Here is a 25939-nt window from a genome sequence, read left to right as displayed (position 1 = left end):
ATACAGTATCAAACACTCATGTTAGCCACCAACTAAGCCCATGGATTCTAGAAAGAAACTGGATGGGCTAGATCTGCATTTCCTGTATAACAGCTATATAAGGATTAGTGTGCAGGACTGCACACATGGCACTGTATTCTGAATCCTTAAAATAAGGACTTAAGCTGAATACTTGAATATTTTTTATTTCAATAGGAAACTTAGGAAGTTTTTAGAGCAGGTGAACTGAACCTACTGTAGTACTTCAACATTACAAAGGCACAAACTTATTTCACAAAAAAAAAAATTTTGCAGCCATACAACTTTTCACATTTCGTAACTATGTTAAACAGAGAAAAACATTTCAAGAGAGCCATGTGTTCTGCTAGTTACTACTAGAATGCAGTTTACTCAATGACTTCTTAGCTATTTTGGAAAATGAGTATCCAAATATAAAGAAATGTCAATTTAAAATGAAAACTGTAAACAGTTTTTCAGGAACAATAAATAGACTTCTGTTGCACAAGATCAGAAGCAGGAACCAAAAATGCTAATAAACCACAGAATTCTACATTTTACAAGAAAAAATAGCCAAACAAAATATACAAAAATACCTGAGAGACAACTTCAGTAACTTTCTGCCTGTCCAAGCTTTTCTCCAGTGTTAATAAAATAGAGAATGCTAGAACTAACCTTCTGCAATGGAAATGTAACATAAGCAGACAGCAGTTGCTAGAAATACTGCAACAACTAGCTCAGTAGAAAACCAACCAGTTTTCAGTAGAAGATACCAACCAGTTCTCCTAAATTCTAAGGGGTGGAAGCCAGAAAATTAACTTAGTTTGCTAATATGGGAATGTGAGAGCCAATGCATAAAGGTGATTTGCTATCAGTTACTGCATGCCCACAGGGCACATGGGGATACATTCCCTCCTAGCATGAATGTGGAGCCTCCATATTATCAGTGAGAAACTGCAGAAGGCCAAAGAGAACACGACCCTTTCTCCAACCCCCAAAATCCTCATCTGAAGATCTATGGTTAACTAAATTACTTCTGTTTAACAGCATGGGCATCTCCACATTCCAGAAAGCTGAACTAGCAGAATAGGGCTGTGCAGTGTAAAGGAACAAGAAGTCATGAATGCTAGAACATCAAAATAGCACAACTGTAGGCACTGAGGAAATGTAGTTCTTCCCCAGAACACATTTAATTTCAATTACAGGGATTCACCCAAGCAAGCCAGGTGCATCTCAACAGGGCCTACAGGAAGATTCAACTCCTGAAAGGTTGGTTCAGTCACTGCTGTCTGATGTCACGCCTTCACTCTTGGCAAGCATTCTGAAGAAAGATGAGCTACAATATAAATGAAAAGGCCTCAGTATTTCAACAGTGACTGCAAGTTCCTGGAGGAAAACCAATATTCAGAGCTACTTGGTTTCTTCTCAGTCTCTCAAACCAAAACAAAGCTTTGTTAAGACCTGAAGATACAATCCTAACTAACAGTGCCTCCAGATTGCTGTTACACACCCGACAGGGGAACACTGCATGGATAGTAAATGCCTGACACTGAGTATCCTTACAAACAATCAAGTTCACAGGCAAGTAAAAAGAAAGTGAGTGGTCTCTGAAGCAAAGGCCATGGGATCAACTCATTATCAACAATCTAACATCTGCACCAATGAAGAGAAAACAAACTACATTTTGTGGGTGTCTGGAATAGAGCCGCAATCTGATGACATGTCACTGCACAGTATTTGCGCACTTTCAAGCAATTAGTTCAAGAGACTTCTCCTTAAGCACTCTTCTTTTAAATTAAAACTCACTGTAAAATTTACTTTCTTGAATCTCTGAAGCACAATTAAAAACAGAGAAGTCACATTTGGTAAACAAAGTGCAGATTTCAAAAATACAGGCTTGGGCCAAAATCTCCAGAATCCTGGGCAACTGTGTGTTTCCTGACACAAGAAGTAAGGCTCCACCAGAACACAATCTTTCTTTGGTACCTTCAGAGACAAAACCTCATTAAAAATATTTACTATGTAAAAATTCTTCCATGGAAATGAATTATGTCTTCGATGAGCCAAGATTTTTGTAATAAATTTGTATTGATGAGTTCTAAAATGTGAAAATTAAACAGAACTGGACAGATGTGTTTAGTGGTACAGACTTGCTCAGAAACATGAGAACCTAAAACAAATGAATACTTCTCCCTTCCAAAACAGGCTGAGCTCTACATGTCTCCAAAAGAACTGCATACTACTTTTGATACTTAGTGCTAAAACAATCCACTACAGCTGCTACAGCAATAAATTTTTAAAAAGAGAAACCATTAAAATTATATTTGTGTAAATTTTTCTAACTAGCAGAAGGTGCTAAGTCACTTGAGGAAACTTGCAACCAAGACCTAATACATGGCATCTCCTTTCCTAACAATTTCAAAACAGCATAAAACCAGAACCAGACTCCAACACTCTTCCTGGACAACACCATAAAGCACGACTGAACACCAGAAGAATCTTTAAAGAGATTTACATATCATAAATGGATTATTCACTGACTACAATGCCTGTTTGGCAAGATCTCTGAATGATTAAAAGGAAGAAAGTACCAACAAAACAAATCCACACAAAAAGAAAACCCCCAAATTATTACAAAACAGCAAAATTGAATAACTCATAGATATTTTAGATACAAAAAATAAAGGCTTCAGTGTTACAAAAGCAATAAGCCATACCTTGCACTCCTGTAAACAGAGCCTGTATTTTCAACCTATGGAGAATCTGATTTTGTAATGAATAGAAGGAACCCTAGGAGGTGAGGGGAGAAGCAAAAACGAAAACCCAACAAACAACACACCACAACCAAAAACCAAAATTATTTTCCTGAAATCAAGGAAAAAAATAGTCTTTCATCTCAATTTGTGATACTGCCAGGGAGTTCCTTATTTTCATATAGAAAACAGAAAATCCCAAAGAAGCAAAGAAATTTTCATTGCTTTTTCTAATTCAAGTAGTCAATTCATTCCTTTTTCTATAGCTAAAAACATACTATAAAACCAAATGCATATGCAATAAAAATATTAGAACAAATCATTATTAAACTAGGGGTCCAAATTTTATTTTAAAAAATTATTACTGCAAACACTAAAATGACACAAAGGAAAACACCTTATAAAAGTAGAGAATACTGATAGCAAGAAAAATTAAGGCAGACAAATTGTTTTGGAATGGAAATGAAATTCACACGGAGTTAAATAATCAGATTTTATCCACAGTACAAAAATGCTGTATGTGGCAAAATGGCTTCAACTTCTTAACTAATGTATCTTTAAAGTTTATGTAACCCAGAAATTAAAGGTGACATTATCTCTTCAGTAGAAGTACGCCGGCTTTCAGTCTGGGTTAGTAACTGGAATACCAACAGCAGTCTGTGTTTCAGAAATCACCCTCCTGTCCTGTAACAGGGTTTCGATTAAGAAGGGAAGGGCAAGGATAAAATTATTATTTCATGTGGTTTTACCTGACCAAACTACAACATTTCAAGTATTGCTTGACAAAAAGTAGTGGTATTTTAACTGGGGAACCTGCAAGGAAAGGTCAGAAGTTAAGAAGAACATACCCTCTCTGTGATTAAGTATTTAAAAAAAATACATAGCTAAAAACCCCAGTGTTTTACAGCATCTGTAGAAGGTAGTGTAAAGTTTTATCTTCCATTCCATAATCTTTTCTAGGATGAAACTGATGACTTCATGCATACTGAGGTTTCAGACTCACAGATGAATGATGCAGAACATTTCTTCTCACAGAATGCGACCTCAATTCCTAAAGAGAGGGAAAAATGCTGTGTTGTTTCTTCCGTTCCAAAGTGTGTCCCATTTACTGCATTAATAATGCTTCAATGAATAGTTACAGTCCACTATTGCATCAGCTGGATAGACTTGGTTCAAAAAGGAAAACCAGATTTTTCTTATGCACCTAGGTCATAAAGCCCACAGTGGGAGGAAACACCCTCCTTTACTTACAAGCATGGGATCTTAGAATGAGTTCAAAATTCTTTCACTAAAAGAAAAGAACCCAGTTTTGTTCAGTGACCATACGGTCTTACTAAAGGATGTCAAGGTATTAAAGCAATTGTATCCTCTTTCTAATTGGATGGAGGAAATTTATTTCTTTACAAAGTGAAAACCTATGGAACCAATTAAATTTTTCTTTCCTTCAGCATTCTCTGTAATGTAGATTAGAGCAATGCTTTACTATGGATACTTACAATGATGTTGACATTAAGTTTTTAGTAGCTGACACATAAAGCCTGAGCTAACAAACTGAAAGCTGTTTTATTTGTAAACTGAGAGGCAATGGACTGCGCTTACATAATTTGTCAGTGGGTGCCACTAGCTGCTGACAAAAGGATGGCAAGATGCAGAAAACTGAGCTACCATTTTAGGTACTGGCACAGACAGATTTTAGAATACTTGCACTATTCTGTTTCTTCTTCCAAAGATCAAATTCTCTTACAATCCTCCTATCTCAGCTGCTCTATATCCCAAAGGTACACTGTCCATCTCTTTTACTCTTTACTTAACTATGTCATATGACAGACTCAGACTGTCCTTTTTTTCTAACCTTATGCCAGGTCTTCTCATCACTAACGTCTTTTTTGTTTTATTAAATTTAACTTTTTACTCTCCCTTCTGGCTCTGATGGTTTCCTAATACAACCAGCTGCAGTTCATAACCTCTATCAGGATATCCAAACCACTATAATCTCAAGATATTAGTCTCTTTTCATCAGCTACTAACTCCCCATCATGCTGTGCATTGCTTTTCAAAACTTCCAAGGTTCCATGCTCTTCAGTTTTCCTATCCACTTTACAGGATTTCAACCCCAATGTGTTTCTCTTTTTCTTTAGTTTAACTCCTATTAGTATACATAGGACACAAACATATTCTCTTTGTCTACTGAGAAAACTATGCTCAGTTTTACACTGGTAGGCTTCTAATATTTGTTTAAAAGACACAGCTGGGGGTAAATCATACAGGCACATCTTAACATACAGCAAGGCCCTGCTACAGATCAGTGAGCTGTTTAAAGGCTATCAAGTAAGAAAATTACTCTAATTTTAAGATGTGCAAAACACATATTCTTCCCTAGTCGTCCTTTCATCAAAATCCTAATTTTTAAAAAAGTAAGCAACAAAGAGGCAGCATTTACACAGTAAATGCATGCTTGAGCACCTGCCAGAGTATAGCCCAATAAAAACAAGCTACTGTAAATTGCACAAAATAGGGAGAAGAAAAAGGGAAGTTGTCAAAAGGGAATTAAAACAGCTTTCAGAAACCAAAGAATCATACATTGGTAGTACAGAAAATTTCATTCTTGCTGAAGGAAAACAATCCAAACCCATATAAAATTCAGGCAGTTTAACTAAAATGATGGAGTTTACATATATATTACCATCCCAGGAATGAATGACACTGATTATATAGAGTTTGGTTTCTGAAAAGAATTATTAGCAAGTGTGAAACTGCAGGAATCAGGCAAGTGATGCTGCAGACTGTGCTAGATCTGAGCACATTTTATCCTTCACTAATTCATAAATAGCAAGCATTGCAAGGAAACAACTGACCCCAAATGCCACAACTGGCAGCTGCTAGCTGTTATGGTGATGATGGATCTCAGCCACACAGGAAGGACTGGACACAAAAAAAAAAAAAAAATTAATCAGTAAAGATAGACTCAAGTGGCCCAAATGCTTTAATAGTGAATTCTCCATAGGGTCATCAAGCAAAGAGAAAGCAAAAGAAAAAAAACCTACTGAACTGAAGTAAGAGCAAACAAACAGAAAAGAAAAAGAGAAGTTTGTAAAGAGGACATGGAATGAAACAATATGAGAAAAAGCATGCACTTCCTGTACCTTTTCATGTTAATATCAAATTAGCAAGTGGAGTTTAAAATAGCCATTTTAGAGGCAACAGACCTAGCTGCAGCTACTGACAAGTCTCTTGGCAATCATATAACCAGAAGTTTAGATTCACATTTCTTAGACTAACATATCTATAAACAAAAGGCTTAGCCTCTTTCAATTTCACTTACCTACACAGAAAATATGCAGCAATACTTTTTGTTGCTTCAGATGGAACATCAGACAATAACATGCAGTACAAGTATAAAATAACAAAACTTTTCCCCAAATAATTATTCCAGAACTGTTATGATAGACACAATTTACATAAATCTGCCTGCATGTGTATCTATACAAACATTTACATATATTTACAAACACATGTACATTTATATGGATTATATACACTGAACACAAATATTCCCCTATTACTCTTACCTCCAGAGAAAAACAGTGTGCTGTGTTCAGTTAAATTTACAGAACACTCACAATGCAAGAGCCATCATGCACTACTATGATCTGAATGCAAGCATCCATGAACTGTAGCACAAATTACTCTTTATTGTCTGGTACTGTTGATGCCACCCAAAAACACTGCTTGACACAAACTATGGGAAAAGCAGTAACTGCAACAGACTAGAACCATGCCTATCCCCCAAAGGGGACACTGCAGCTCAAAAGGGTAGATTAAAAAAAAAAAAAAAAAGGCAAAACCATGAAATAAATCCTACCCATCCACTCAATCCATGTGCCAGACCTTTTTACACTTTGCTCACTCTGTAGACTGCAATTGTGTACTCAGCTCCTCAGACGTCTTCCTCATTATACACACAAAATACACAACTAACATTTACCAGGCCAGCGTCTCAGAACATCAGATAAACACTTAACAAAACCAAAACTCAATTCACAGGTATTTGTCCTGGGCCTGAATTCAAAGATCACAAATTTCAATCCTCACTAAAGTTTCCACTGTTACTACAGCCCAGGTAACTTTTACTACCAGACAGTATTTTAACATATACTCTTTGGAAGCATCCAAACATTCCTATATCATCTTCTAATGTGGGGATGATCTGAAACCTCCAGTAGAGATGAGAAGTCTTCTCACTTCCTAAAAAAATGTGTCCCCTGGCAGCCTTTGAGAATGAATGTTAGCCTTACTCATTTGTATAGATGAGAATATCTGAAGTCATATGCTCATCAACAAAACATACTATTAATTGCCAAAAGAATTAAGCTTAAAGTAAATATATTCAATGTCAATAGTAAACACACAACACAGGGAGGGGATTAGCATTTTTGATTCAAACTTGACCTTAAATACCAAATTTGGATCTCAAAATAATTTATAGTTGGAAGTTGGAATATGTTGGTTTCTAATTTTCATTTAACACTATTAAAAACTTTGTACTAAAAAATAGCATTTTGTTGATGTAACTCAATAGTTACTATTTGTACTGATGGTAGAACAGAGAGAATGATGTGCTGTGAGCTGCATTTGAAAGCTGTAAGAAGTCTACAACAGTCAAAAATATGTGGATAGCAGCTGTAGCACCCCACTCTTACCACCTGACTTACAGCTCCTAGGACAAAGCCCAGGAATTACACTGGGAATACACAGTGCAATAGAGGCAATTAGCAGATTACTTCCAAGGTACAGTCATTACTACTGCCACTACTGGGCAGTTTTCAAGCAGCAGATATGTTTGTTGGGGTATTTTAAGTAGACTACAGCCACCAGGCAGCTGGGGAGCAGGTGGTAATACCACAGCCACTTGCCTAACACATAGCAGTGTGCTGCCAACATCTGCCTTTTTCAATCACTCATGAGAGCTCAGCCACACTGACACACAATACAAGCTGATCATATTCATTACCTGGGAAACATATTCAAACTCCAAGTGGTATGTGAAAAGGTAGTATGAAAACTTTAAAGGGAAAGTTATATTTTAGAACTACTAATTACTAGTGAATTAAGCTAATTAAATAAATAAAACTTAAAAGGCAAAGACTACTCAGCATCAATCTGCAATGAATAAAATTATCAGAATTCAGTAAGTCTTTGGAAGGGTTAAACTATCTGTGAATCTACTTGAGACCTGAACAGAGCAGAGTTTTAATTCTGGGTAACAATACTTCTGAGAAAACAGGAAAGAATGAGCAAATAGAGAGCACTTTATTCCAAGACAACACTTGGGTTACAGCCCCCTCTGCTGGAAACATCTAGTACATATTGTTACACAATAGTCTGGAAAACCACTAAAGCTAAAATACGTCTAAAATGTGTGGAAAAGAAAACATAGCATGACTTTTATTCACTCATGTTTAGTCTTTCACTTGCAGCTGAATTAGCACCTTTCACAGAAAAGTAAGTCCTGTAATATCAAGTATAATTACTGACAACTTTAGATCTCTGTCGTCAGCGAAATCAGTTTTGACATTATTCCATGTATGGCATCAACAGCCATTATTAATTTAGGCAAGAGCACCTTAAACTGGAAACCAAAAAAATTCAACAACTTGCACCAGGTGAAATGGAATAATATTCAAATGGCCTTTCTAAATCAGAACTGCACACAAAAACACCCAGAGGTGGCTGACTGGGACAGTTTTTCATTTTCTGTATTTCAAAATCTCAACTCTTCAAGGCTGAAGTAACGAAAAGAAGGTCAAGACCCAGAAAAAGAAATAAGGATTTTTGTAACCATCATCTTATAGAACTGAAAAAGGTTCACCATTTTCTCTCAAAATGTTTCTTATTTGCAGTTTACTTTGTAGCTCAGTCTTAAAATAACTAGTCATGTTTTCACTTCTTGGCTTCCCCAAATAGTTCCAAAATAAGTAACATGTTTGTCCCTCTGTAACAAAACTTCAATTGAAGAAAAATTTCAGTTTCTCTCCAATACTTCCCATTTCCTTATATGCCAATTAATTAATAAAAGACTTTTTAAACCATTCCCCTCTTGTCTTACTGTCACTGCTTCAAGAAAGAAGAGAGCAATACTGCCATGCTTGCTGTAATTATCTCGGTTTGATACTCACAGCTGCAGGCATGGCTATGTGACTCTGGACATAGGGCTGGTGATGTAGTGTTTGAACTCCATGATCAGAATACAGCTGGTATAAAAAAAAATACAAAAAATTAACAAAAAAACCTTGTTTCACAATGTTAAGTTTTTTAAGCCTTTCATAGGAATTTAGAATCCTCAAAACTTCAAAATTTGGGCTATGCTTATCTGAACTACTGACTTCTTAAAAAATACAACTTCAATATTTAAATCTATGTTTTCCCAACGGATCAGCAAAGTTTAATAAACTTAGTTTATCTTAAGTCAGTGCCACAAATCACTCTCCTTGACAGAAATAGCAGCTTCTCTATTACAAATTTCACTTAGCTCTAATGGAAACAGTATTTAAATGTGTAGATTAGCACAATGAAAATGTAATTCTCAGCAGTATCATACTTATAAAATATTTACATACAAGCAATACAGACTATTCTTGGAATTTTACACCATTCTTCTGAAATTTGACACACTGCTTCCTCTAACATGAACAAATTGCCCACCTGTAAACCAAGAGCACATTACATCCAAATATTCCTTAAATAATTTCAACTATTTTCTTAGTGCTCACGGATTTCATCAAAATCATGAAATAGTAAAGGTGAAATAGTACTGTTAATAATATTATGATTATAAAATATATACCAAGATTTATGCACCTTCAGAAAGGAAGAAAAACCACCATAACCCAAGCCTTGTATTATTCAGTATCTTTGTAGGGAAATTAAATTACTTCAGAATGTCAGAATTTTCCACTTCAGATGTCTGAAATACCAGTTTTGGAATATCTCTTGTAGGAATAAAATAGCCATTTACTTTTGGAACCATACCTGATTACTAGTATTAATAACTGGATGTCCTAATTTAACATCTATTTTGGCCTCCCTGTTAATGAGGAATGAATATTTGAGAAGTACCAATTAATACCAAAGTGAAAATGTGTGTAATTCAGTTTTTCCTGGAGCAATCTACTATAATTTTTAATATCCAATTACAAAGAGATTGAGTGATTAAGTATTTCTTGCTTACAGTTTTTTGATTCTATATCAGTAACATTTCTAATGCTTAAGAAGTTTTTAAGAGTACAATAAATCACGATTAATTCAGATCATAAGAATATTTAGAAACAAGCTTCTACTCACAGAAGAATTACTTTAGAAAATTAGTGTGGTTCAGGGATATTCAATGCAACATTCCAAAGAATGAACTCCCATTTTACTTAAACATTATTTGCAAACAAAACCAATTGACAAGTCCTTATATTGCTGTCTTCAATGCATTTGTGGCTCTCTAAAATATTTTAGAATCAAAGCCTTCTCCTAGACAGGAAGAAAAGTTCTAACCTGAGGACACCTGAAATTATTTAACATCAATATAAGTGTACCAGAACAGTTGACCTCACTGCTCTGACAGCTAGTGCTTAAAATAAAAGATTGTATTTTTCAATCACAAATAAGCACTTCAATTTTCAGTACACTTTTTTACATTTTTTATAATACCTCAGGAACTGCAGCTTCCATTAGGAGAGGTGGAGATAGACATCCACCTTCCTGGTTAATTCCTATTGGCTGATAAAAGACTTCAGATGGTTGCAGATACAGGAGCGGAGGTGAAGAGGTAGGAGACTGAAATAAAACACATTATTCTAATAAATTTTTTAATTTAAGCAGGATAAAGAGAAGAGCTTATTTTACAGTCCTTTTTGCTATATATAAACAAAAGATAAAGCTCTAAAATAAAGTGTCAAAGTAATCTTTGATAACCTAAAGAAACCAAGTGAGAGTGAAGTAGACAGAAAGGTCAGGAAGTACAAGGAAAAAAAGTCCTTTAATTTTATATGGTTTTCAGACTTTACTTACAGTTTGGAAAACATTGCAAAATCCTAAAACTTGTAAAATTCATTTAATCTCAAAATCACAGAAACATACTAGAGTTAAATTTTCCCTTGCAACGCGGTTACACTAGCAAAACAAGTTTTTTGTTTTAAAATAACTAGAGTATCTCTGTAATTCAGCGCCCTGATTTCAAAGCAGTGGATTGATCTATTAGAGTAGAACAGACCATAATTGGACAAGGTGGCTGCTATTAAAGTAACAAGGCTGCATTGTAACAGCTCAAGCTTAAGGGACTTGGTCCTCCCTTCAGGTTCAAACTCTAGTTCCAGATTTCCACATTAACTTGCTCTTTTACAAAACTGATGAACTGTCCCCCCACAAAATGACTAAGTTAACAATATCTTGTTCCTACTTCAAGGGCCTGGGTCTAATTTCACCAAATGTGTGTCCACATGCTCCTGATAACTCTACCCCCATGAAATGTCACAGTCATAAGTTAGTTGGTAGGTTAATATCTATTTCTTTAATCGGGTGAAATTTGGTAGTTTTTACCTGCTTCTAAAGAACTTGTTAGGCAATTTGATGCAAATATTTTGCTAAATGGAAGGGGAGAAGATGTTTTCTCTACATTAGACTTATATTTAATGTTTCAACAGATGTTATTTTATGCCTTCCACTGTAGCAGTAAATGTGGTAAACACATTGCTAAAACACAGCAATTAACACTAATTTCAACCAAGTTGTGAATAGTGGGAAATCTCACTCTTAGATAAGCACAGCATACCTTCAAACTAGGTGAAAAGTAATGGTAAAATGCTGCAAGTATGAAATGTATTTACCTGTGGAACAGACCACTGCCACTGACTTGAAAGACACTGTGTTGGTGCCTAAAATTGAACAAGAAGCTGTCACTAACATGGTGAAGAACAAATACACATAGAATACTACCATTTTCAAATCTGCAATTAATTCTTAACTCAAAAGAGGAAATATGATTTTCATTAAGCCCCAAATTTCTCAGGAATGTGGTTTTATCTATTTCCACTCTGCCTCCAACTTAACCATTTCATAAACTTCAAAAATGCTTAAGTCAGGTTCTCAACAGAGGTGCTCAGAGCACATGAATCAATGGACCCAAGCTGGACCACTAAAAAATGTAGCTTGAAGGGAAAAGTCTTTATGATGAGAAGGGTCAAGTATAGGAAGAGGCTCTCCAGAAACACTGTGTGGAATCTTCATCATTGAAGCTATTTAAAATCCAAGTGGCCAAGTGCCCAAGAAACCTGATCTAACCAGCCCTACTCTGAGCAGGAGTTTGGCTTAGATTATAAGCCAGTTGCCCTGCAACATACAAGACAATGTAATTTATTAAACTTTCATGTAGTTACATAAGCAAAATAAACTGTATTCTACTGAAAAGTCTTCAATAAAGTTAAAATATGTTCCACACTACTATTACGAACTATTTCCTAAGAAACAGACCTGGGACAGTGCTGCATATAGTACTGCATGGCTGGAGGATTAGGGATGGTCTGAAAACCATTTTCAAACAGATACCTGATAATGGTACGTAGGAGACTGATAAACAGGTGGAGCAACCATCACAGGTGAACTGGAAACAGAGCGAGACTTCAAAAGAAAAGAAGTTACAAATCTTAATGCAGCAATTTCATAAATTGTCACTCCTATTACATGCAGCTCTGGAGTACTATGATACTGAACCACCCCGCTCCCTTTTGAAAACGATTCACAAAATTTTAACCTACACCAAACTGCTTCAAATCCAGCATCTCTAACAGTTTATATTAGATCAGACAAACATCTCCAGCATACTCACTTACACCTTCCTAGAAAGCACTAGGCCATCACTATCTAGAAACAGTAAAATTTATTCCTGGGGCAAGGCCCAGACTGATTATGAACTGTCCTGTTCAATAGGTCACACCAAAGGAAAAGCGCTCTGTAGAAGCAAAATAAACTGAAGTGTTATTTTAAAAAAACCAAGCCACACAAAATAATGTCTAATATAAGGAAGGCATTTAAACATCTAACATGAGGCATAGCCGAAGAAAATGAAGCAGAAGGGACTTGAAAACACTGAAGCTATCCTGGTCCATAGAAAAGCATAAATACCAAAATAAATTCCTTACTGGCCATGGCTGCTGAACAGGAGAGACTTCAGATGTATGAAAATAAGCCACTCCATTATGGTAAACATATGGATATCCACTTGAAGTGGTCAAGTACATTGTACCAGCTTCTGGTGATACAGCAGTAGTTGCATACATTGTACCAGCTTGTGGTGTCACAGCAGAACCTGGAATAAATATTTTAAAACTTCCTTGTAAATAACTCTTTTTCAGATGTGTACACCATGAAAAAAGAGAAGATAACTTTCGATCTTCACAGAAAGAAAACATTCAAAGGAAAGAATATGGAGCAGCTTATCTAATGCCATCTCAACTCCCTCTAAAACACGATCATGAAAGCAGATGGCAACAGGATGTCTCCAGAGCTAGACGGGAAAGGCTGCAGAAGATCACATCCATACAAATAATTAAACACAACACATAATATGGGGAGATTTCTGGAGAGAAAAAAAGGGAAAATTAATTCTGTAGCTGAAGCTGAAATCACAAAATAGTAACATAGTACAGAAAAAAATCAGGAAGAACACAATATAAACACCATCACTCAGTAAGTTTTAGTTTTTCATCTTGCCTTCCAAAGGTAAAGTGCCATTTTAGGGAACAGACAAAACACTGCAGAGATCACCAGAATGCTCAATGGATGACCAAAAAGGGTCACATAGGGATTCTAGAGCTTTTATGGATAGGAAGAGTTTGACTAATTCCTAGAAAAGCCATAAGACACCTGAATACAACACAGCTGATAGATTATCCATAGACAGGCTAAGATGTTTGTTAGGATAATGTTAAGCACACCTTAGGAAAACTAAAGGTTGTTTTAGTTCCAGTAAACAATATAGAATAGCACTTACTGGTATCTCAAACAAGGAGATCAACACAATCCCATGGCCAACAATCCTGTCCACTAACTACCAAGTAATTGCACAAGTAACTGCACAAACTTTCTGCCAGTGTTGAATAAGTCTCTGGCAAAGAAAAAGGAAATCTTCCTCATCAAATGCAGAAAATTCACTGATGACAAAATACATGTTGATGCTGGGGAAAAGCAAACCAAGCAGCTCTCTCAATTATGCTCAAAGCTCTCACCCCAAATGATCCTATGACAGAACAGCTAAAAATAATTTTGCTTTACAGTATGAAAGACAAGCACTATATATGTGGGCTACAGAGGACAGCAGTTAATTGTCCAGCTCTCTAAATCTGTGGAATATAATGGACCCCACAGCTCTACAGTGACATTGTAAGTCCAGGTGTTTTGGCTTCATGAACCCAAGATGAGCTGCAGTTGGACAAAGCATCCTGGTGACTGAGATACACTGAGCATGAGAACAGACATACTGAAATCAGGCCCTAGAAGTGTCTGGATGGCAATATGATCTTATACCATAGATCCATCCTAGGCATGAGACAACAGGTAGTTGAACAGGTCTGAAAATAAAGATCTCAAAAGAATGCAGCAGTTTTCTTTGAAAAGCTTTTTTTAAAGATTTTTGGTTTACCTCTCTGTTGCCTCATGTCTCGTGTCCTAATGGGTTTTAATAACATAAAATATACAATGAATAACAATACCAGTAACCAGCAGAGCCTGCTTTATCCTGTAGAACCTGTGAGGACACACTGAATGTTTAGATTTAAGATTCTGCCAGGCAACTTGGATTTCCATTCAGTTTGTTCCTAGATAGGTAACTCTCTCCAATAAAGTAAAAGAAACGACACATTTGAGAGATAAAAGAACCAAGACACCATAAATCTATTTATTTCAACATTTCCACTTGCATGCATTTGCTTCCACTGCAAACCATTCTGAGTACATGCCACACAAAGCATTAATGCAGTGCAAGACCAGGTACATCTTGCTTAAAAACTTATATTCATATTGACAATACAAAAATGCAAGTAAAAATACATACGAGCATTAGGACTCCGCACTTGTTTTCTTATTGCTGGTCCAATATTCAATTTCTTATCCTTATAGTTGAGTTTTTTAGCCTAGAATTAAAGAAATAAGACATTATTATTTTCTACACAGATCTAGGTATCTGAGAAGTAAAAAATAATTTAGTAGGTTAGACACTTGAGCACAAGAGCAGTTATGTTGAAACCAGATCCTAGGATATGTGTCTGGAACCTGGTGAAATTCCTCAAGGTCTATTAACACATAGTTAATAGACTGCAACATAAAAGGAAGTTCTGGTGATATTACTCAAAATAGAAGAGTAGGACAAAAGGAAAAAAAAATCAGAGAATGACCAGAATTTCATGTAAGAAAAATCTTATATTAGATCTCTTTAAACCATTTTAACTATCAGACCAAACTTATCTTCAAATGCAACTTGGCAAACAGAGGACCAGAGTACTCAGGCCTAGTATGAAATTAACTAATTCATTTAAGAGACAAACATAATGGGGACTGTCACTTACATCTTGTAAAATCTTCTGTGCCTCTTCTTGGGTTTCAAATGTAACAAAGCCATACCTAAACAAAAATAACAGGAGCTAAGCCTCTAAAGCATGTATTTACAGACATAGCACATACTTGATGTACAGTACAAGTGACATTACAGGGTAAATTAACGGGTAAAAAAACCAGCTCTAGAAGATTGAATTAACAACTGCATTCTTAGCACCTTTTTAATTCCATTCAAGCATGTAGCAATATACTACCATGAATGACCAGCTGTTCTTGTTACTCAGCCTATGTCTTAAATTCCTTCATTGCTTTAAACAAAGATTTTGATCTAAACCTTTCACTTGCTGAGGTGACCAAAGATGAGACACTTGGGATTTTTTCAAAGGTAATATTATGCTGTAATTCATAGTACAGCTTCCACCTACTTCAGCAACAACTGTGAATGCTCCCCACTGCCATAAGCACAATCCACTATTTTAAACTGAGTTATCAGAAACAACAGCAGCCATTATCTGTGAATTCTCCTGTAATTCTTAACAGGATTAGCATTAAAAAGAATTCTGTGGAGATCAAGGATGAAGCAACTCTCATACTTTGTGACAGTGTGTCTTTTACCAAACATCTTCTAACTGCTGCAATACCTCAAACAGGCTTTCCACTCAGAACTCCTGCTTTTCCAAACCCCTTCAATGCATTCCCAAAGTAATCTTGGTGGCACTGACAGTGCAAAGTATCTAAATGTATACAACACATACATGTGAAAACCCAAAAAACCTTGCTCCCCCCTCCAATAAATCTGACTTCCTACATTTCAAATATCTTTGAAATCTCTGAAATGTGAAATGTGTATTTCTGTGCACATGGTTTGTCAGGGCCATGGCTCATTTCTCAGGGGCAGGTTACAGAAGGTATGACCTTTCTGCCCCTCAGGCCAGCAGATCAGATTTTGCAATACAATGTTATCATTCTCTGTGAGCATTCACATGCTAATTTTAATACAGAACTTCAATAAATCTGACCAGCTGTACTTTCAAATTTGTGGTCTTTTCTTGTATTGGCTTCTCTAAACTGGAAACATTTCCAAGTTCAAAGAAGACAAAGTATTCTGCTTGAGACCTTACCTACACGGACTTTTCATTCTGTAGACTGTCTGGACAATAAACTAGTAGATGGAATCACAAACTTGTAAGTTTTAAAAATCACTTGTCTAGCAGAAGTAACGGAGCCTGCACTCAGAGCTCAACAGAAATCCCAACAGCATATTTTGGTAATCACAACTGCATAATTATTATGGGCTATATGGACACACACACTGCAATTCTCAGATACTTCTTGGAATTTACTGAAAGGGCAACAAGCTTGGTGACAGGTCTGGGACCAAGTCTCTCAAGTCATGCATAAGTGTACTCTCTGTGCTTAGAGCTGCAGCTCAGCACGTAACTTGCTGATACATGTTAAGCTCTGACAGCATTAAACTGTCCTTACTCCTCAGGAGAGAACTTTAGAGGTGAACTCTCATGCACATTCCTTTTTGCTTCAGCCCTCTTTCCTCCCTTCTCTGGCAGTGAACTTCCCCACCTTACTGACATCACAGTCCTTTGGGTTACAGCAATAATTTTACTATGCAATCTTAACCTTTCTCTGTATTTGTTCTTTGTCATTTCTCCTACTGGTGACTTCCAGTCTCAGTCTCCATTTTAAGTAATCATGATTTCATATCAGATTTGTCCCCTATGCTGCTGTTCCAAAAATCTTCACACAAAAATGTGTTACTGCCATGCACTCCAGCACAATCAGGTGTGTATCTCAACTCTTCCTCCACTTTAGGCTCCTTTCCATATGGGCTTTCAGTAATAGGAATATATTTAATAACTAAATAACCTTGCTAGGATAATCTACTTAAGTAATAGTCACTAAGAAAACCTGAAAAATGGAAACCATTGATTCTGTCCTAGCTACACACAGCTTCATCTTATAACATGTCTAAGGGTTTTAGTAATGCAAATTGGAGACATTTATACAGATATTAAAGGGCAAGAACACATTTTTGCACACACAGAATAACTGAAACACCAGTGATAAAATATTATGAGCTATAAAAATCAATCAAATTTACTATAGTCAGCTTTCTGTTATTTTCCATTTCCACGATACACTTATTCTACTATACCAACCCCTTTGATACTCCAGCTCTGTCATTTATTATCTTCACTTCTGTCACACTGCCATACTGAGCAAAAAACTTCTTCAGGTCATTTTCATTAGTCTAGTACAGTAAATCAAGAGGGGAAAAAAAAGGAAAAGTTGGTTTGCATAGTTATTCAATTAATTAGTTCAATGTTTACCTAAAGACTATTAATGGATGTACTTTGGATGAAGTTTGCTACAAACTAATTATAACCCTGCATATGAAGACAGAAGAATGAGTAAGTATGAGCCTCAGGGCCCACTTAATTACTGCATTAATTATTCAACAGTAATTCTAGAAACTTCTCATTAGTAGATTTATGCTTTAACTGTGCTTTTACAGTTAAGATGAATGAAGCAGGTGTACTAGATCTGAATTTACTTTCTGCTAATTACATGCTAGAGCAGTTTACAGTACAAAAAATCACTGCCATACTTTCAACTGCAATACAACAGAGCATTCATGTCACATAAAACCCCCTAAACCACAGTGATTTAGTGGTCAAATCCATTGACTATACCATGATCCCTCTTTCTGAAGTGGTTTTAACATGAGAGTCTGCAAATACGTACAGGCACACTATACGAACTCCCCACTGTAAGAAAAAATGTTATTTCAATGGAGAGTAGTCCAAGTCAACTTGGAAGGAACTGCCCCCTTCCAAGTATGCAGGGAATAAGACAACTTTCCATAATAAAGACTCACCTAAGCTTTGTGAACACTCCTCTGCCTTCCATGAATATTTTTTTACAATGTAAGCATATATCACATATGATGCAGTAAGCATCACTTTTGAGTTTTAAGTTTTGTTCTATATTAATGCTACACCTAACACTGGGAGAAGCATAGTTATATGCACACACCATTCATCTATACTCCTCCTTAACTTCAAGTATACCAAGTACTGTTTTACTTTGAAGTTAATGACTTTGATTGTTTGTATACAACTTAGAGAATCCGCTCCAGTACATCAAAGGATAATGTGCCTCATCTAAGTCTGAAATTGACTGGTGCTCAAAGTATTACCCAGGGACATAAGGGCTTGCCACACGGAACTATGAATTTGGAAAGACAAAGGTTTATGAGCAGAGCAGTGCATTGATGCAGAATAAGAAGGAAATGATGTTCTAAGACGCACAGTGAAATCTGCAAGCATCTGAGCAACATAATATTTAGAAACTTACAAGAAACACATTCAGGACTGGCTTTTTCCTGCTTATGATAATACAAAGGCATTTGTCAGATTCTTTAAAGAGGGTAAAGACTTTGCATTAACCTTTGTCAGTGACACATGGCCTGCACTACTAAAGAAAGTGGCCTGCACCACAAATGAAAATGTTCCCAACTCTAACTTCCCTTGCTGAATTGTTTCTCTAAATTTTAGAGACCAGGTGTTTCCTCTTGCAAACAGGAATCATTGCCATGGTGATAGACAAAATGGCAAAATCATAAAAGAGCTTGTTAGAAAGCAAGTTAAGTTTTTGTTGATTAACTTTCTCCCTTTCCCACAAAAAAAAGTCAACAGCTTTTGCATCACCCCAAGTGACTTGAATAAGAACTTTGGCTTAAAAAATACCCCCAAAACCCCAATACTTTTTGCCATGAGATTGCCAATAGAAAGCAACTCAAGACTGACATATAAACCCAAGAGGATTAGATTAGAAATTTAAGGCTGTATTTGATATAAAGAACCACATCAAATGGAAGAGCAAATAAAATGGCTACAGAGGTTTCATGCCTTCTATTTCCTCACCCCTCTGCAAAAAAATTCCATCCTCTTTATGATTACAAACATGCTTAAACTGCTATTGAAAATACAATTTCATAATAAATTTTGAAGTATCAGCAACTGAACCAAGTCAAGAGACCCTTCAAAATGAACAATAAGTATGATAATTAAAAAAAATGTTGATGTTAGACAGAAAACTACTTTAACCTTTGAAATTGCAGTGAAGACAGAAGACAGCAAGAGAGGTCTTTTTATAGCTCCAGAAATTTGCAAGTATTGGTGCAAAAAACTACTGTGCCACTTAATGAAGTCTAAATGTACTGAAGGTCCTGTACATCTTCGAATATGAACACCTTTATTTGAATTATCTCTGCCAAATAATATAGAAGATTCTGGAATTTTTTGCACTTATTATACAAAAAGTCTGAGTGAATTGTCAATTCTTGTTCCTCTTCAAATGAGTCAGTACTCAGAAGGTCTCAGCCTAGGAGTATTAATGCAGAGAAAATACTCTTGGTGGGAACAAAGCAACAGCTAAGCAATCCCAGCACGTTTTGCAAAAGTCAATGGCTTAATTAATTATCTAAAGTGGGAAGAGAGAAAAAAACCTTAAGCTTATCACAAATGTCAAAAGCAACTGAACAAGGTAAGAGTGGCTCAATGTTCACTGCTATTTAAAGATTTTAGGGATCACACAAAGGCACAAGCATTCTAGGAATTAAGATCAATACTGCAAATTACCCAGAGAAGCTTACATACTTCTTTTAAAAACAAACTCTTTCCTTTAAGAAAATTACTGTGGAGAGGAATATACACACACTGTAATTGTTTGTGTGAACCAGAAGTGTTAGAGGAACAAAAGCCACTGAGGTTTGCTCCACTGGCCATATGAAACATTGTGACAGTTTATTAAATTACACTAAGTGGTATACATAAACAAAACCTTCTACATGTTTTTCTTCCATCAGCTCTGCTGATGACAAAGCTATTTTCTTTGAAAAAAGAAAACTATGAAGAAGTGGTGTGTCAAAAGCTCCTAGCAGCTAGGTGTACAGAGTCAACTGTGTAGGACAGTTATGGAAATCAAGGCTGAAAGCTTTATTCTCTACTGTAGGTTTGGCTGTTAAAGTGAAGAGGACTTACCAACAAAACAAATACACACAACTCTGTCTCTCTTTTTTCCCCTGTTGATTTTTATACTGTTATAAATTATAATTTAGCAACAAAAAGAGGGAAGAATACCTTAAAATCAATTCCTCCAACAAAGACACGATTTGGTGTAACCGTTCCAAACCTTGGAGAACCGATCAGATTATTTAACCTCACCGGTGACACAGTGTTGGGACATGAAGGTAAAGATTCTGTTTGCATCTGATCAGTGGCCTGCTGATTGAAAGAAAACATTTTCAAAATCTTATTATTTATCAGTAAATGAAACAACTCTCAACAGACAATACATACAGAATTTTTCAGAAGGCACAGCAGATGCTGAACATTAACCACGTATTTTTATTCAGAATGTAGCTCAGTGTTTAAACAAAGCTCAGTCTTAATCAATTCAGTAACTTAGTGAATACACTACGGTCTGAAGTCCAATGTTAAACACTTCCAAACAGGACACCAATCTTGGTTCAATTTGTGAAGCACCCTACTGCATGAATTTCAGGTTATGAATTCTATTATACAACGTATCTTGTCTCTACTAGAAGCCCTTATTTTCAACCTATACAGAATGGACATTTTAAACGCCATCTGTGCTCTCACAAACATCTACACAACTCTCTTCTCTGCAACAGCCTCTGATTAATTTTCCAAGTGCTGAGCACCCATAATTCCACCACAGGAAATCAACAAGCCCCACATACTGGATGAGAACAGGTTTTGAAGACTGGTATTTTAATTCAACACCCTCTCGGCCTACAAACACAACACAGTGGTCTGAACAGAAATTCCCTCTGCAGAGGAACAATTGCTCTTGCCCCATTAAAAGAGCATAACACAATGGGATGTCATGGAAACCATTATTTGGTGAAGCCTGCCTGATGTTTTAAGTTCCAGCATGCTTATACTTGTGAACCGTGAAACAATTTAATTGTAAACTCTTTTCAAAACAAAATAATACTGCCTTACAAAGTCAACCCTAACTGTGAAGATGACAGCTGGAAAGCAGCCACATAGTATTGTCACTAACTTCTCCAACAGGATTATTTAATACTTCTTTAGCTACCTAAGAGTTTACTTCTACTAATTCAATTATGAATATCTTAAAGACAATAAACCCAGCTTAGTTCATGCAATTCAGTTTTAGAGAAGACACAAGTCCTTTCCGAATGCACTGAAACACACACACCTGGGGCAGAGGAAAACCTGAGGCTGTTAACCTGATCTGTTCAAGAGAATCCAGTAGGCATCTCTCCTGCTGGGAATACTCCTCTAGAGTACTAACCTGAACAAACCCCACCTCTAGCAGGCAAGAAACCAACACAGTCACTACAGTCCCCAAGGGGATTTGTTTTTGCAGCAAAAAACTCCTGAGGGACAAAACAGGTTACAGTCTCCATCTCTCACACCAAACTCCAACTGTATAATCATCTGGCAACTGTGTTCAGCCCGAAAACTTCTGGATTCAACTATAAAAATAAACAGTTGACAGCACAGCCAAAATGTTTTCCTTACCTTAAAGAGCCCAAATTGCATTTTCTTAGTACAGGTTGGAAGAGCCAATACATTAAAATAAGCCACAAATGCAAATACCCCAACGGAAGAAATGACAAATTAAACACACCACTTATGAACTCACAGTAGTAAATACTGTAAATCCCAGTGAGTTTAAAGTATCACATGTTAAAATTTGTATTGCAATAACCACCTCTTCATCATCAGTGCGGCAATATGAAGGATTGAACAAACCAAATAGGCGCCATCAGCCTATTTGCCATCACTTGCCTAAATATTTGTTTCTACTGTTTTGTAAACTTTCTTTTTATCAATTTCCCCAAGTAATATGGATATATACATTCATCAATATTTTTATCGATTACTCAGTGCGTCTGGCAACTGTTCGTTAGCAGAATCGCAATATTCATTTTACACCGCACACACACCCCGTCAGACAACCTAACTCCACGAAGGCCTGGCAATTAAGCGCACTTATCTCCCTAAACACCTCCACTTTCCGGAGTCCGTGTGCTGTAAGGTCCGAGCCAGACCCCGTTGCCCCGGCACCGTCTCCCGCACACCCGGGGCCGCCAGCGGCTTCTCCACAGCCTGAGGCCGCCACAGACAAAATGGCGGCCCCGCGCGGGCGGGCGCGAGCCAGGGCGCCCCAGCGGGACGGCCCCGCTGCCCGCCCGCCCTCCCGCCCTCCGGGGCGGCTGCCCGGCCCCGCGGCCCCGCCGGGCTCCTCACCGCGCCCTCGGGATCCATCGGTCCTCGCAGCCGCCTCGGCCCCCGGCACGTTCCCGGCACGCGTCGCGCTCCTCAGCTCCGCCTCGCGCCCAGCTGACACGCACCAGCGGGGGACGGGCCTGCAACGGCCGGGGGAGGCACAGCCCGGCGGCGGCGCCGAGCGCGGGGCTCAGCGCGACGGAGCGGCCCTTTCTCGCCCCAGCGCCCTTCCCTCACACGCCTCAGCCCGCTTTCCGTAGAGAAATCTCCCCTTTCCCAAATCCCTCTCCCCGCAGTCCCCGAGTACGTTCACGGGATCGCTGCGACGGGGCGGCCGGGCGTGCTTCTGTCCCGCCACCTCTCCGCCTCAAGGCCCTGGGGCTGCCGGTCCACCCGCGCCTCCCGGAGCGGGCTCGCGGCCGCTACAGTGCCCGGAGCCCCGGCCGCTCTGCGCTCCCCTCCCCGCGGGTACCGTGGCACCGGCAGCCTCCAGCAGCAGCACCGGGGGTGGGTGGTCCTGGCTGGCTCCCCGTGGTGGTAGCTCTAAGGAGGGTGCCAGTACCACCCCTCGGAACCTTGCTTTGAAGCTCTGAGTCAGCCCAGGAACCTCCCTCCAGCAATTTCCCCATCACCTGGGGAGGCAAATCCCAGCTGGGTTTATCCTCCCAACTAGGGTGTGAAACAGGGAGCAAAACAGGGTAACACATTTCAACTGGCCTCTGTGGGAGAAAAAAAGCCCGGGGAGGCAGTTACCTGTGTTTGGCTTACCAGGCCATTCTTGATGGGGGGTCAGAACATAGTTTAGACTTGCAGCCATCAGTGTGAGGTAAAAGTCCTATTTCAACTCAAAGACTCTTCCTAAGTTTCCCAAAAGACACTTGAGTAGCCAGGCTAGCTTGAAAACTGCTGAGGGTCTGGGATGACCTTGGAGATAAATTTTCTGGTCTGCTCAAGAGATAGCACATTAATGACCACTCCCCAAAATACTCCACCTCAAAATATTCTTGTTTCCACCCTTACTGAACTGGAGGAGAAGCACCAATAGTAATGCTTGTGTCAAGTGTACTTCTGTGGTCATTTACTGAATAGCACTAGAACCTGCTCTCCTGTTCCATGATTTCATCCTGTCTGCAAATGCATTTTGCACTTAGACTAGCTCTGGTATTAAACAGGTCTGGAAAAAAGAGTCATTCAAATGCCAAACTCATAATCAATGCAGGTACGAAGGTGCAGCCTGACAAAAATCCTTGATCTGATGACAGCAGGAGCTGGTATGCAGACAGGTGTGTGCTGAGAGAACCACACCAGAAGGAAAACTGTTTTTCAAAGTGATCAAACATGCACAGGCTAAGTGACCCCGAGACTCAATGTCAGGCTCACTACTATCATTAGTTACTCTCATGGTTTACGTTTTCTGGGTGCTTTAAAGTAAAGACTTCAAGAAAGATTATCTTCACAATGGCTACCTTATATTTCAGTTGAATTCAAATATTTGTATTTTGTTTTATGCAAATTATACCCATCCCACCTAAACCAAACAGCCCTTCACATCATGTAAGACTCCCTGAGACACAGCACAGGCTTGCAGCCCTTATGGGACTCTACACTGCTCTGTAATTTTTTGGTGTTGCTTCAACACCTATCAGTTCCTACAACATTATTCTTATCACACAGAATAAAAACCCACAATCCTAGAAAAGTTTCTAATTATTATGTGCCTGTAATATATAACAATATAATGCTTAACTCTTACTATTGGGTTTGGGTTTTTTTTAGCTGAGAAAATTGTATAGAAGTAAAGGCAATTTTAGCAGAGCTGATAGGATTTTTTAGAAGCACTTATTTTGTGAGATTATAGAACTCTTCTGAATTGCATTCATTTTATGAATATTTATCAGACAGCAACAAAGCTTATCCTGAGAACAGCACTACATTTTAATGATGTGAAAGGCAGAATAGCCCAAGCCTTTCATGTGCTTCATATCTTGATTTGGAGAATATAAAGTGAGAACAGCTGAAAGAAAAAACAAACATTCAGAGACATGAAAGTGTATTTCATAGTTTTAATTGTTGTATCTTCTACATTATACCTCCTCCTTTAGTTAAGAAACCCAAATCTGGGACATTTGCATTTCAAATAAGACAGTTGTGACAAAAATGGGACTTTTGCAAATAAATGAGAAATATTGAGCTATTTTTTACTCTGATGCTTTAAAACCTGAAAATTCAACACACCTATAAATGTAGCAAGATTAGGAGTAGAGCTGATAAAAATACTGCCATACATACAGGATCTGAATGTCACAGCAAAGGCTGCTGGGCTGCCCTGGTACTGCATAGCTGCTTCATTAAGGGAATTGTTTCCAGGCTGAGGGAGCCACCCTCAAAGGAAGTCAGGAGTACAACTGTTTTTCCTAATTCCACATGTCAGCAATACATAGAGCATGAAATGATCTCCCCTGCTGTTCTCTCCCACAAATTAAAAGGCAGTGCTGGACAGTAAAAAGGCAGTAAAAGACAAGAGTCTGACTATGCTGGTTCCTGTAGGTTTTCGCCTTTTGTCCTTTTTTTTAGCATCAGAGAAAGAGGTTAAGTGAGGAAAAATAAAGTGAAGAAAAAACAAGAGAGAAAAATAAGGAGAAAAAAAAATAATTGGGAGGAGGAAAAGAATTCTCCAGGCAGAAAAAGACAAGTATATTTTATGAGTAATACATGGACCTTAAAACAAATTGCCATTTCACTGATTCACTGACCTTGAAAAGACACGCTACTATTTTTGCTACAATAATTTTTATCTGTGGATAACAATGCTAGTTTTCCCACCAGCCTTTTAAGATCTTTTCATAGAAATATAAACATTTATATATCCTTGTCAGAAGGTGTACCTGATGAAAGATTACTTACTTCCTGCTCTGAAGTTCATAATAATGTTTCTTAGGATGTTACTAGAAGATTGGCTTCTGTCTCTATTGCATACACAACTGTATTAAAAGAAAAAATAAAAATATGCATCTTATGAAGATGTACAACACTAATTTCTCTTACGAGCCTGTGACTGGATTCCTTACACCCTGAGCCCAAACTGAAAAACCCAGGAGCTCTTAGGTATTCAAGGACTTAGAGGAGACCTCTCTGTAGGGAGCTACAGTATGGGTAAATGAAGGTGATATAGAAGGTAATCTTATCCCCCAATGAGTTGCAGCTGGACTAAAGATTAGACGCAGGCCTGATCTTAACAGGCCACACCTGTAACCAATAAGAACAAGTGGTATAAAAGAGTGGATTGGTGGG

The 25939-nt window shown here is 37.7% G+C and overlaps 1 protein-coding gene across 1 annotated transcript; it reads right to left on the bottom strand.

Moving 5' to 3' along the window:
• Positions 1–3726: 3726 nt before the first annotated feature.
• BOLL (boule homolog, RNA binding protein) lies at positions 3727–22687 on the bottom strand (the record flags this gene model as incomplete). Its single annotated transcript, XM_084209394.1, has 11 exons — positions 3727–3801; positions 8927–9001; positions 10449–10574; positions 11624–11671; positions 12342–12413; positions 12935–13101; positions 14845–14923; positions 15356–15410; positions 17519–17610; positions 20504–20647; positions 22670–22687. 11 exons carry the CDS (start codon positions 22685–22687, stop codon positions 3727–3729), a joined length of 951 nt encoding a protein of 316 aa, XP_084065520.1.
• Between the last annotated feature and the right edge of the window lie 3252 nt (positions 22688–25939).

This window comes from Fringilla coelebs (assembly GCF_963513975.1).
Source record: "Fringilla coelebs genome assembly, chromosome: 7".
Lineage (NCBI taxonomy): Eukaryota > Metazoa > Chordata > Aves > Passeriformes > Fringillidae > Fringilla > Fringilla coelebs.
This window is presented reverse-complemented; position numbering and strand designations above follow the sequence as displayed.